Source organism: Carex rostrata, chromosome 2 (assembly GCF_964058835.1).
Source record: "Carex rostrata chromosome 2, lpCarRost1.2, whole genome shotgun sequence".
Lineage (NCBI taxonomy): Eukaryota > Viridiplantae > Streptophyta > Magnoliopsida > Poales > Cyperaceae > Carex > Carex rostrata.
The window spans coordinates 5859992-5873476 of NC_135919.1; the positions used below are offsets into that span (position 1 = coordinate 5859992).

The following is a 13485-nucleotide window of genomic DNA, read 5'->3' on the forward strand; positions in this document are numbered from 1 at the left end:
AGAGTGTTACATGAGATTAATTAGATGACGGTTGAATATATTCAACTAATAAATGCGTTTGTCTGTAATGTGGCGCCATTAACTGCGACAATTAATTCAAAATTGAATGAATTTTTTTAAAAGATACAGAGAAACAGAAATATTTATTGTGAACCATGCACAATCTTCAATCTTGTAACCGCCGTTTATTTTAATTTTCCGTTTTGTTTTTCGTCGTCGGACAATATTTGGTGCATTGGACCGGGCGTAGAAAGGCAATTTGGTTCAGGTGTAAGTCTTTATTATCCTATAAATAGGTGGTCTCGGCTGGTCGTGATTTCTTCTTCTTTTCTTCCTTCCCTTTCTCCGTTTGATTTGATTAATTGCGCGCGGTAAGATCGATAAGCCAAGCGCGCGCCGCATTTCTTCTCTATACGTACTATTCCTTTCCCCCATTTCTTCTTTATTGCTCGCTCTTTTCTTTTCTCTTCTTTCTTAGGGTTTGTGCTAGCTTTAATTAATTATTTTCTCAATTTCATCAGATCAGGCGCCGGTTCATTCATGATCTGCTCTTATCTCAGGTAATTCTTCATATCTATATCTATATATCCTTTCTGTGGCGTAAATTGATCTGTATGCTGTTAGGGGCCGGATCGACCACAGGTTTCTACGTAAATTGTTTTCGGTTACCTTTTCTCTTCAGTTTTTGTTTTAGTTGTGCTCAGAATTAAAAAAATAGATCGAGAAGATTTTGAGTCTGTTTGGAATTTCTCTAGTTTTACTTTCTATTTTACTGATTTTTTTGGTCAAACAAATATGTGTGTGTATATATATATATATTTGTTTTCTTAATTTCATGTGTGTGTTTTAGATGACAGAAATGAGATTTCGACTTTTACATAGAATTATCTTCCTTGGATTCTAACTGTAGCTGTACTTCTGGTAGCTATCTCTGGCCATATAAAATGTTCTCTTTGTCGCATGCATTGTTCCTCTACTGTATTTCTCTGACAATTAATTCTATAAGGTGCATGTCAGTTGTGTAACAGGCAATTCCACAAGTAAAAACTGCAGCAGCTTAATTTCCTGTTAATTTCAGAAGAAAATATTAAATCTATTAATGTATAATTAACGCTGCACACACTATGCTACCTCACTAATGATATTCTACCACCAATTGTTTTTTTTTTTAATTGAAATTTCAACTTTCTAGTTTGGTACATGGTACCTGTACCTTAATTGGTAAAAAGTAGAGGTTGACTTGTAACCTGACACAATATAATTAGTTCCTGATTCTTGCTTTGACTAAATGGAAAGAAATATTTTAAATTTATTTTATTATATGTAGTTCAAACCAATAGGCAATTTTTACAATGAATTAATTGAGGGGAAAACAACGTAAACGATCTTATAATTACATAAACATATATATATAAGTGAGAAATAGTTAAGAAAAATGTCTCAACCAAAAGGATATTTAATATTACGATATTGATTATAGCTAGTTCAATCATTAATGATACCACGTGATGTGGGACTTGAACTGCCTATCGACAGAGATGTTCAGTTCTTTTTGTTTTTTTTTTATTTCACTTTTGTCTCTTCTAGCATTACTAAAACAACAACAGTTATAACTTCATAAAGCAATAATATATATTCACCCCTACTCCACCAGTCTAAGGCATCAATTTGTAATTCAATAATTTCAAAATTCTGGTAATTAATTTGTGGGGTTCCTCTTGAAACTTTGTTGTTTTCTTTATGTGTTTTTAATTGGAAGTATATCCTTGCATAATCCCAATAATATCTATATATCTTTTATCATACATTCTGTTTGAGTTATTTTGGTGAAAATAAGATGATTTGTACATTAAAATTGGGCTAGCTAGCTATTCTTTTTTTGTTCTTTTTTAAAATTTTAGGCCGGCTTCTCTTGAAGAGAGAGGTCATATAATTATGCAAGAGTAGACATACTGTGTTTCTTGTTCAAGTGTCATTTTTTTGGACCTAATGAAATAGTGAAAAGTCACAATCACCTTATAATTTGGGTTGTTGTGATATAGGGGTAGGTCAGCTAAGAGTTTTATGTTTAACCAGCTTCACATATTAATTTATTTGCATAATTAAGTTGGTATGAGACATGTATAGTATTATACTAGAAATTTCAGATCAATTATTTTTTTGGACCTCAAGTCTTTTATTATTTGCTTCTCACAATTCAATTACAATATCAAAACATACGTTAATTAGTAACTAATTTGATCAGGAACCTAAATTAATTGTACTATTTCAATCGATTAGAATGGTCCACGTATTAAGTATGGCATATTGTTGTCGTGACCTTTATTTCAATGGATGTGAAGTTGAGAGGCACTGATCTACTTCTCCCTTTAGAAAACAAAAAAACAAAAATAAAAACTGGGAACTTGTGAAATTAGAAGTTGCATTTGCAAAAACCAGTTATGGTTGATTATACTATATGGGTATTACTATTGCCTTTCGGGCGCTAAAGATAGTATTCTCGGCTATGAATGCTGACTCGAACTTTGTATAAAGTATGGTTTTCTCTTTTTATTCCTAAATTTGTGAAACAATGTGTTGTCTGATAAATATTTTCTCTTTTTTTAAAAAAAAAAAAATTCAGTGAATAAAGTTACGGTTGATGCAATGTGGAGCTGGGGATTGTGAGCTTTCTCTTGACCTAAATGCTGTCTAGTGGTGGCTATGAGAGTGTAAATTGAATGCTCTTATTCATGTTTTTTAGAAACAAAAAGCTTAGTTCTTGTTAATTAAATTATAAAATAGTTTGACTGACATCCATTTATTCCTTTAATTTTCAGATTTCAGGCTCTATACTTTTAATGAACTTTATGCCCAACTACACTGACAATAAAACTCTCAAGCGGTGGTTTTTCATTGACAAACGTGTTGGTTGATATTACAATTTTTCTTGCAAGGAAAAACATTAAATTTAATTTCTACCTATCTCAACCCCTTTCACATTTCCCGATAAAAAACAACTGTTTTCTTCCTCGCCTGGTTGCGAATTTCGAATGGATATTAATAGCAGCTCCCCTGTTATTACTGACATCCCTTATTCGGCAAAATTGAGTACCATTGTTCCTAAGAGGAAGATGATTAAGTCACCAGTTCCAACTAAGTTTGATGAGACAATAGTGAATGGTTGGATCGAGGCCATGAAATGCTCGTCCCCGCCTCGTAAGAAGAAAAATGTCTATTTTGGCCATGACCATTTGCCTACCAATGATGCTGATTGCGAATTCCGTTTGTGGCAGGTTAGTTAGAATTTCTTTATCCTATACGGTTGAAAAACAACGGATCTATTGTTTAACTTTGTAACAATCTATCTGTAATGTGTTTCAACTGTTTTTGTTAGACCAAGTGCCCCTCTGTTTTGACTTCATTTGACAAAATCATGATGCATGCCAAAGGGCGGAAAATTGCCTTGTTTCTAGATTATGACGGTACACTTTCACAAATTGTTGACGACCCCGATAAAGCTGTCATGACCAAAAAGGTAAATTCTTTACTTGAAGATTGAGTCACGCTAGCTGTTCACTTCTTGGTAACACACTTCCACATTTGGTTTTATTATTCTATCTTGTTATACATGCGTAGGATTTGTATATTAATTTATCAGTCTGTTTTACTCATTTGTTATTAATCTTTAGATGCGTGCAACAGTGAAGGATGTGTCCAAGTACTTTCCCACTGCTATTGTCAGTGGAAGATCTCGTGATAAGGTACTTTTGTATCTTAAATATTAGTGTTGCATTCTTGATCTTAATATCTTATTATGTTTTCAGGTTTTCGAATTTGTGAAACTAACAGAGCTTTATTATGCCGGGAGCCATGGAATGGACATAATGGTCCCAGAAATGAGGTCAACTAACAAGCAGGTAAGTATTATTCTCAGAATTCATCAACTACTAAGATTAATTACATATTATTCTCAGTATTATTCTCGTGATAAGGTACTGATTGATGATTAATTATATATGCTTCTGTGTGCCATTATTATTATTTTTTTAATTTTTTAAACTTAATTTGATTTGATGATTCAGGGAGATAATTTATTCCAGCCTGCTCGTGAGTTTTTACCCATGATGGATGAGGTATTCTCAATCAGTAACTTGATGTCGGCTCATGTTTTAGTTTAGTTTTATCATAGAATATGTAATTAATCTTTTTAATTGTAGGTTTTTAGATCCCTCATCAAAAGTACGAAAGGAATTGAAGGCTCAAAAGTTGAGAACAACAAATTCTGTATTTCTGTACACTATCGGAATGTCGATGAAAAGGTAGTAATGACAAAAAGATAATGAATTAATTAATAAATCCGTTGAAGTTATATTAAATTTTTTATTGTCTGGTAGGACTGGAATCTGGTTGTGCAATGTGTGGACAATGCTGCAAAAGCGTATCCGAGGCTCAGAGTGACTCATGGACGTAAGGTACAAAAAGTTTTTACCAGATAATAAACTATATATTAAAGGGACCAATTAATGCATATTAGATATTACTATTAATTGTTGAGGCTCTAATGTTATATTCTTTTATTATCTTAGGTTTTAGAAATTCGTCCAATGATTGACTGGGACAAGGGAAAAGCTGTTGAATTCTTGCTTGAATCTCTTGAACTGAACAATTCTGAAGAAGTTCTGCCTATCTATATAGGAGATGATCGCACCGATGAAGATGCATTTAAGGTGATATATAATCTTTTCTCTCTAGCTTCTTTAAATTTTGGAAAATAAATGATTTAATCTGCTTTGGCTATATATTAATTGGTCTGGTGTTCAAATTTTATATAGGTCCTGAAGAAGAGAAACTGTGGATATGGAATCTTGGTTTCGTCCGTGCCAAAGGAGACGGAAGCCATTTTCTCTCTGAAGGACCCATCTGAGGTAGAACCCGATTAAACATCGAATCAAAGATTATAAAGATTATGTACAACTCAATCGGTTACATATAGATATAGTTTGTTGTTCAGTATATATTTTTGACAGCTGATTTAATTATATTTGATATCGATCAGGTGATGGCATTTCTGCGGTTATTAGTGAGATATAAGAAGCATGCATGAATCATTACTAATTAATGGGGAGAAGTAGCTAGACGAGTGCATGCATGCATGCATGATCTCTGCCGTGACAAGTTGTATGTAAAAAAGGATGCTTGCTGCTTGCTGCTTGCCATGGATTGATTATATATATTAGAACCGTTGTGGACCACTTTTCATAAGTGGCCAGTATAAAAAGACGTAGCAATTAATTAGCACTTAATTTAAATTTATGTTCTCCCATGATAAAAACATGCATGCACATGATCTTCTCTCTAAAATAAAAAATAAAAAAGCTTAAATAAGATAATAGATTCGCTAATATTGGTAGCGTTTGTTTGATATTCTATCGCCTTCAACTTGATCGATGCAGCTATGATTTCATTAATTATCTGAGCTCTCCTTAATCCATGCAAACCTTATTTCTCAGCATGGGCTGCATTTTATGGGCCTTGCGTTGGGTATTGGCATGGGTTTGCATAAGCGTGACATATATATATATATAACTTGTATAGTGACAGTTGTTCATTCTTAATTTCCTCTATTTAGAAATTTTGAATTGCCATGCATCCCTTAGAAAGCAAAATGCACTAGATCGATCTGCCATGCGCCATAATATTTTGTGTGGGACAAGGACAAGATATGGGATAGACAATTAGCTAGCTAGGCATATATAGGCTCTCAAATTGGGAAACAGAGTAGGTCTGATGGGCATCGGACCTGCTTTGGTTTTAACGGGTTCACTCACCGTCGGATTGGCTTTAGAATTCGCGCCAGAACTTTCGCGTCTGCTTTAATATTCGTGCGCACAAATCCTGAAGCAAATTAGACGATATATCTGCCCATTGAAACCAAACTAGGTCCGATGGACATCGGACCTACACCTTTCTCCTCAAATTGAAATTGAAATTGAAATCATGACATTAATTGCTTTCGATCACGGCAAGGCATATATATATATCCTAGGAGTAAGGCTTGGGTGCTATGGATAGCATAGAGGGCTACGGTGCTATGGCTCAATATTCGAGTTTTCAAAATCCTAACGGTCGATCCGAACCGTTCATCTTGTTCTCCATATTAATATGTGTTTGGAGACCAAATTTTATATTTTTTTGGAAATTTTTTACTATTTTTTTAGATAGGTAGAAAATCAAATATCTGAATGGTGCAAAATTTTTTAGATCAAGTGATTTTCTACCTAGCTAAAAAAATAGTAAAAATTTTTCAAAACATGTAAAATTTGGTCTCCAAACACATATTAATATGGAGAACAAGGTGAACGGTTCGGATCGACTGTTAGAATTTTAAAAACTCGAATATTGAGCCGTAGCACCGTAGCCCTCTATGCTATCCATAGCACCCAAGCCTTACTCATATCCTAGATCTGCTATATATGTCAAAGTGATATCGCAATTATATAATTAATTAATTAAGCTGCAAACAGAGCCGGCTCTGCTCTGGAGCATTTCTTTGTTTTTACTTAATTCACTGGGTCTGTGGGTCATATATATATGTTAATTAAATAGTGAATTGGTTGTACCGGGAATAAGACAAGGGATACTTAATTAATTTCTTGGATATATATATATATATATATATATATATATCAGTAGCTAATATTTTTTAAGTCATTTTTTATGTTTTTCTTCAAGTCAGTTTCTAATATTTTTTATTGGATATAAATTAAGGAGAACGAGTCTAAGGAGAGAAAGAGGAGATGCTAAATTAATCTTTGATTAATTATAATTTTAAAAATATTTAATATAATTAATCTGAGTTTTGAATATATTTCATCTATACTAAAGTTATATTGGATATATAAATATGTGAGTTATTAGAGTTAATACATAATTATAGAAATTTGGATGGTAATACATAATTTTACAGTTTTTGAGTGACATATATGAAATTCTCCCTTAAATCTAATTATACTCCTATTTAATTATTATTTCACCATAATTTCACATTCTTTTATTATTTTTTCTCTACCAAATTACCACACAGTTTAGTCACTTCTTTTTTCTGATTTGGTATGCACGCTTTTCAGCTGATGGGCCATTTTGCTCCTTATTAGTTGAAATTATTTGAAAAGAATAAAGAAGAAAAGGAAAGAGTGTATTTTGAGAGACTGGGAAATTAAAAGGAGAAATTTCATAAAATACTCTTTTTTATTAAATCATTAAACAAAATATTTTTTTTTTCTAAATTTTTGACAAAATGCTTTTGTGGACCACACTTTCCCCTAGTACTTCCCTTCCCTCCTCCCTCCTACTCCTTTCTGGGATTCTTAATTAAAGCACCTTATGTAATTTCAAATTATATAACATTCTTATAATAATAAGGATTGTATGCAGTTATGGATCATGTATAAAAAATAGCTTCTGTACTAAGTTGTATAAATTTTTTGTATATAATTATGCAAACAAAAAATCATACGTACAGTTAGAGAATTGACAGTATATAATATTTATAAATTATTTTTTTAAACATGCTAACTTAAAATAAAAATATGCATTAATTAATTAGAATCTCAGGGATGAGTAAGAAGGAAAAGAGAGAAAAATGGAAAAAAAAATAGAGTCCACAAGAGCATTTTGTTAAAGATTTTAAAAGAGAAATATTTTGTTTGATGATTTGATAAAGAAGGATATTTTATAAAAAAAAAAATCGGAAGAAAGTGTATGGATTATATTATTTGTAAAAAATTGAACCGTAATTTATACCTCCGACATTTCAACATATGATGAAACCCATACACTTTTTCTCTCTTCTTTTTTAATAATTTCAACCAATAAATAGTTATATACCCTTATCATTTATTAGTTATATCTTGTCAATTCACTTTTTACGCTTTTCAATTTATTTCTTTTGCTCTCTCTATTTTAGAATTATATCAAAACTTATGGTAAACATACAAGCACATTTTAACGGTGACTTCTGATTTTACTGTTCCAAACAGCCACCATTGGATCAGTGATTTTCAAAGTGGCTTAATAAATAGTAAAAAAATTCCAAAAATATAAAATTTGGTCTCCAAGCACATTTTAATATGAAGAACACATCTAACGGTTTAGATTTATCATTTGGACTTTAAAAATAAAAAAATGACTTGGTTGCACGGGAGGCGTGGTGCAAACGTTTTGATATTAGCCATTCTCTCTCTCTCTCTCTCTCTGTATGTATATATATATATATAATATATGAGGAGGGTTCAAATGCCTCCATTTTTTGTGCCTCCATCATGCCTCTATTTTTTAAAACTTTAATAATTTAAAATTTAAAACTTAAAAATCAAAATAAAACCGTTGGATATGATCTACATCATTTTATCTATGCACATGTAAAAAATTATGACATTTCAATTTTATTTTGATTGTCATCAAGAGCTTGTAAAAAATGCACTAATTTGGATGATTTCTACACGTTGATTTTTGGACTTGTTGATTCACATAAAAACAAAATTGAAATGTGATAATTTTTTATGAGCACATAGAGAAAATAACATAGATCACATTTAACGGTTTTATTTTGACTTTTAAGTTTTAAATCTTGAGTTATTAAAGTTTTAAAAAATGGAGGCATGATGGAGGCACAAAAAATGGAGGCCTTTGAACCCTCCTCTATATATATATATACTAATTCTCATAAAAGCCTCAGAAGATCCTTATCATTGGCTGATTTAGGAAAGGAATAATCTAGCACACAATTAACGGCTAGCAATGCAATTTAGTACATAGATTATTCTTTAGATTTAATAAATCCAGAATCATGTAAATTAGGAAATACACCAAAATATAGAATCATGTAAAATAGAAAATGCACCAACGGCTAATACAATTTAGCCTATATATGCACATGTACAGCACCATTGCAAGAATATAACATTTTCCAATAAAATAAAATTCTTCAATTCTTTCTATGAACAATATTGTAACATCCCGATAAATTACGAGTCATTATTATTATTTCAATGCTAACAATGCTTTTAGTAATACATAAAAATCAAAGGTTTAAATAGCGTTTATCGCGTCATAGCGTACCGGCTGAAAAAACAGCGCTATTCCCAAATAGCGCCGCTATAGCGCAGAATAGCGCGCTATAGCGCCGATAGCGCCATAACTTTTATTGTCCGAAAACGCTATAGCGCGCTATTTAGAACCCTGATAAAAATTATAGATTTTTGATAAATGGTTTTATTTATAATAATAAAATTTATGGCGTTTCTTAATATAAAGTTTCCTAACAGATATAATTATTAATATAAATAAATAAAATATTATAAATATTATTGCCTAAATTCTATGATGTGGTGACTGTACTTATTTCCATTCTTAATAAAAACTTTATTAATTTCCATTTGATACCAGTACCACACACGGTTTATTAATTTCTCCTTATTTTAATTCATTTGTTAAATTATTCATAACCGACCTTTTTAAATTCTATTAAAAGGGCTGAATCAATTGCGTAAAATAAATGAAACGACCCTAATGTTACGCAACCGCTGCCATAATAACTTGCTCCTTTTTAATCCATGTTTCTCTATCTAATTGTCTCCTCAGATAAGAAAAACAAAACCAAGTAGAGAGAAAAATATCAGAGAAAAGGAGAAACGAAAATAGTAAAGAAAATAAAGGAGAATTTTGTAATCCGCCTTATTGGAATTTTGACCCTACATTGCGATTAATTTTGTACAACTCACTGTAATCTGATTTCAGTTTCTGAAATATATATCTCGCTATCAGGTAATTAGACTTCTCTATAATCTATATTTTCATTTTATATGGTTGATTTAAATATTAGTATTGTGTATTAGATTATGATGACATATTTCATGGTATAACGGGTCTGAGATTTGAATTTGATAAGAATGTGTGTTGTGGAAGTTGGGAATCGTTGTGTTATGGTATTCCAACTATGTGAATATGGTGTGACTTGTTTTATGGATAACCTAGACCGACATGCTATCGCCGATTGAATATGTGTGCATAATTTGATATGTATTCGTACGGATTAATCCGGCTTGTTTGAATGATTGTTAAATTAAGCCAATTATAAAGAAATGCGTCGTTAAATAACCACTTACTGAGTTTTGTAGTTGACTCCGTTTTGTTATTTTGTTTTTCTTTCTATTGGCGACGTAGGTTGATGGGCCAAGAAAAGATGTGAGATGTTTATATAATCACACTCCGGATAGTAAAAATCTCGGGTGTAACAAATATCATAAATAATCACCGATTTAACAACATAACAAAATATAATTTATTATATATGCATTCCCCCATTATAGGCTTACTCTTCAAATAAAGTATTAAAATATTCAGTGTATTCACAAATTAAAATTGAAGTGAAATCAGCGAATCGTATAAATAGCAAAGATGGCATGATAAATTTTTAAAAATGTATGATTTTATTTTGAACAAAACAGCGACAATTGCTTTCAATATTTGAAAAAGAAAAAAGAAGCTACAATGCTACATTCATATTTTTTAGGAAGTCGAAAACGTCTTCATAAAATTTTTTTATAACATCCCTTACTCGCAGCCAATTACAGCACCCCTTAAATGCAAAGTCTTCATAAAAGTTTGATGTTTTACTGTTGTATTGCTGTTAATTATTTGAGTTTATCATATAGTTTTGGTTGATTTAAATTAGGATAAATTATATAAAGCATCTATTCTAGGGGTGTCAATGGCACCCTTTTATCTATTTATCCGATCCGTACCATATTCGATAAGACATGTATGAATAAGATTTTTTTTTCGTAAATTTATTGGGTTCGGATACAAATTTTTTTCCGTTATCAAAACGGGTAAGCTACGGATAAAGCCTATTTCGTACTCGTAACCCGATCGGATAATTATATAATTTTTTTATATATATTATATATCTTAATGAACATTTAATTATTATCCATCTCTAACAGTCTAACTGATAATTACTCTTGATTTTAGAAAACAAAATTTATTAAATTTTCTAACTTGAACAATTGACCATTTTGTTATCCGACAACTACAATGAATACATGTAGGATACGGATAAGACAATTTATAACGGGTAAGAATAGAGTACAGATAAAAATAATTTGTAAAAATGCTTCCACCGACACTTAGGGTGTGCTCCGCAATTGAGGGTGAAATCCTTCATTAATGGAAGGGGAAGGAAGACGTTCACCCCGAACAGTAATCCTTACACTCCGATTTGGGGGTGAAGATTCTCGCTAAAAATTACTACGCGTTCACCTCCGCACAGTGCGCGTTCACCTCCACTTTCTCTCCGCTTTTTCAGTTCTGGAGCAGGTGAAACCTTCGGGCAGCTGCGGTCTGAGGCACCGTTCACCTCCGCACAGTGTATTTTCCTTCCTCTCCCTCCGCGTAACCTCAATTGGAGCACACCCTTACCGTACCCGTTAACACCCCTAATCTATTCGCCTGTTTGTTTTATTTTCTTAATATGTTGTTAAAATGTAGTAACTAAAACCGGTGGTTCACCGTAACTCTTGTAACAGGTGGGATAGAGAACGAAAGGAAGCGCTCCGACTTGAATTGATTTCACCTAAAGTAACTGAAATTTTGAGTTTAGATCTGGACCGTGAAATATTAATGATGGATTGATGGGACAGAGTCCGGATCTAAAGTGAAAATTGAGTTACTTGAGAGGATCGGGAGTCCACCGGTCTACCCTCCTCGTCCCTCGTGCTTTTCCTTCACTGCTGAGTGTTGATACACATACACTAAGTCTTTCACTAACTACTAACCTACTCGCTACACCGAACACAGGCAGGCATAGCTCTTCCTTCAGAGGTCAGATCCGCTTCCTTCCTCACCAGAATACCAGATCCATTTCCTTCCTTCCTCCCCCAAATCAAACCCTAACCTTAGCACTCCTCAAACCAGGTCGACATGGAGAAGACGGAGCGATCATGCACCTTCCTTGTTCACTTTGACAAGGGCACCCCAGCCATGGCCAACGAGATCAAAGAGGCGCTTCAAGGAAACGACATCCCCCTCAAGATCGACGCTTTAAAGAAAGCCATCATGCTCTTGCTAAACGGTGAAACCCTTCCCCAACTCTTTATCACAATCGTTCGTTATGTGCTCTCCTCAGAAGATCACACTATCCAGAAATTGCTGCTTCTCTACCTCGAGATCATCTCCAAAACTGATGCAAAAGGCCGGGTATTGCCTGAGATGATTCTCATATGTCAAAATCTCAGAAATAACCTTCAGCACCCAAATGAGTACATTAGAGGAGCCACTCTGCGCTTTTTGTGTAGAATCTCCGAGCAGGAGATCTTGGAGCCACTGATGCCATCTGTACTCACATGTCTCAATCACAGAAACCCGTTTGTCAGGAGAAATGCGCTGTTGGCTATTTCGGCAATCATCCGGTTGCCACATGGGGAGCAGCTCCTGCCTGATGCTGCTGATCTGGTGGAGAAGGCGGTTGAATCTGAACCTGATGCTTCCGCAAGAAGAAATGCATTTGTCATGCTATGCAATTGTGCACAAGATCGGGCTGAGGCTTTTCTCCTCTCGCATGCTGACCAGGTTGTTTATAAGTTATTGTTTTAGATCTTAAACAGACGATTTCAGTGTTATTGATATGGTGTTAGTCCAGAGATAAGGTGCCCCGAATGAATTTGGATTACAGTACTAGCAGAGATTAGTTGTTGGACCAACAGAGAAGTACATTTTTTCTGAACAGCGACAACAACAAGAAACAATGAAAAGGAAACAAAATAATACTATAGATATGTTAATTGTACAATTGCAGTTACTGTATATTGCAACCAACTTAACCAAGGTATTTTCTCTACTTGAGACTTACTTACTGATACTGATGGTTATGATAGACCACATTTATACCTTTTTTTTTTTCCTTTAGTATGTGCTTTTAGTCTATTTATTGAGTTTTCTTTTTAACTCTGAGCAAACAGGTGTCGGGTTGGTCAGGGCTTCTCCAAATGGCGGTGCTAGACCTGATCCGAAAGGTGTGCCGATCAAATCGGGCTGCTAAGGGCAAATACATAAACATAATCATCTCCCTTCTTTCTTCCCCGAATAGCGAGGTGGTGTACGAGTGCGCGAGCACTCTCGTCTCTCTATCCTCTGCCCCGACTGCTGTGCGAGCTGCAGCCAATACATACTGCCAACTTCTTGCATCCCAGAGTGACAACAATGTCAGGTTGATCGTGCTTGACCGGCTTGATGAGCTCCGTGTGACCCACCGTGCTATTTTGGTGGAGGTTGTGATGGATATCGTCAGAGTGCTCTCCAGTCCTAACCTTGATATACGTCGCAAGGTGATGTGATTTTCTCTTGATTCTGATTGGAATTTTTTAGGGCCTGTTCGGTGCCAAGACGGACTGGGCACGGGATTGAAAAAAAAGAGCAATTTGCACTCTGGAGTTCATTTTTTTT

General features: G+C 33.7%; 1 protein-coding gene and 1 pseudogene across 2 annotated transcripts in view; both read left to right on the top strand.

Moving 5' to 3' along the window:
- The first annotated feature begins 330 nt into the window (after window positions 1-330).
- On the top strand, window positions 331-5203 carry LOC144571146 (putative trehalose-phosphate phosphatase 1). The gene is made up of 12 exons (XM_078320474.1): window positions 331-560; window positions 2624-2711; window positions 2820-3275; window positions 3377-3517; window positions 3672-3743; window positions 3807-3899; window positions 4065-4115; window positions 4200-4301; window positions 4377-4454; window positions 4569-4709; window positions 4815-4907; window positions 5039-5203. Exons 3-12 carry the CDS (start codon window positions 3033-3035, stop codon window positions 5084-5086), a joined length of 1062 nt encoding a protein of 353 aa, XP_078176600.1. The 5' UTR covers window positions 331-560; window positions 2624-2711; window positions 2820-3032; the 3' UTR covers window positions 5087-5203.
- A 6576-nt stretch (window positions 5204-11779) lies between these two features.
- LOC144547289 (coatomer subunit beta-1-like) overlaps window positions 11780-13485 on the top strand; it is a 3428-nt pseudogene continuing 1722 nt past the window's right edge. The window contains exons 1-2 of the transcript XR_013509064.1: window positions 11780-12612; window positions 13002-13412. The product of XR_013509064.1 is annotated as a coatomer subunit beta-1-like (transcript). The remainder of the gene's footprint in view (window positions 12613-13001; window positions 13413-13485) is intronic.

Excerpts from the sequence above, each read along its gene's own strand:
- LOC144571146 (XM_078320474.1), top strand. The coding sequence starts at position 3,033 with ATGGATATTAATAGCAGCTCCCCTGTTATTACTGACATCCCTTATTCG. Across the intron at positions 4,116-4,199 it reads TTTTACCCATGATGGATGAG|GTTTTTAGATCCCTCATCAA; the intron begins GTATTCTCAATC and ends TTTTAATTGTAG. Across the intron at positions 4,455-4,568 it reads GAGTGACTCATGGACGTAAG|GTTTTAGAAATTCGTCCAAT; the intron begins GTACAAAAAGTT and ends TTATTATCTTAG.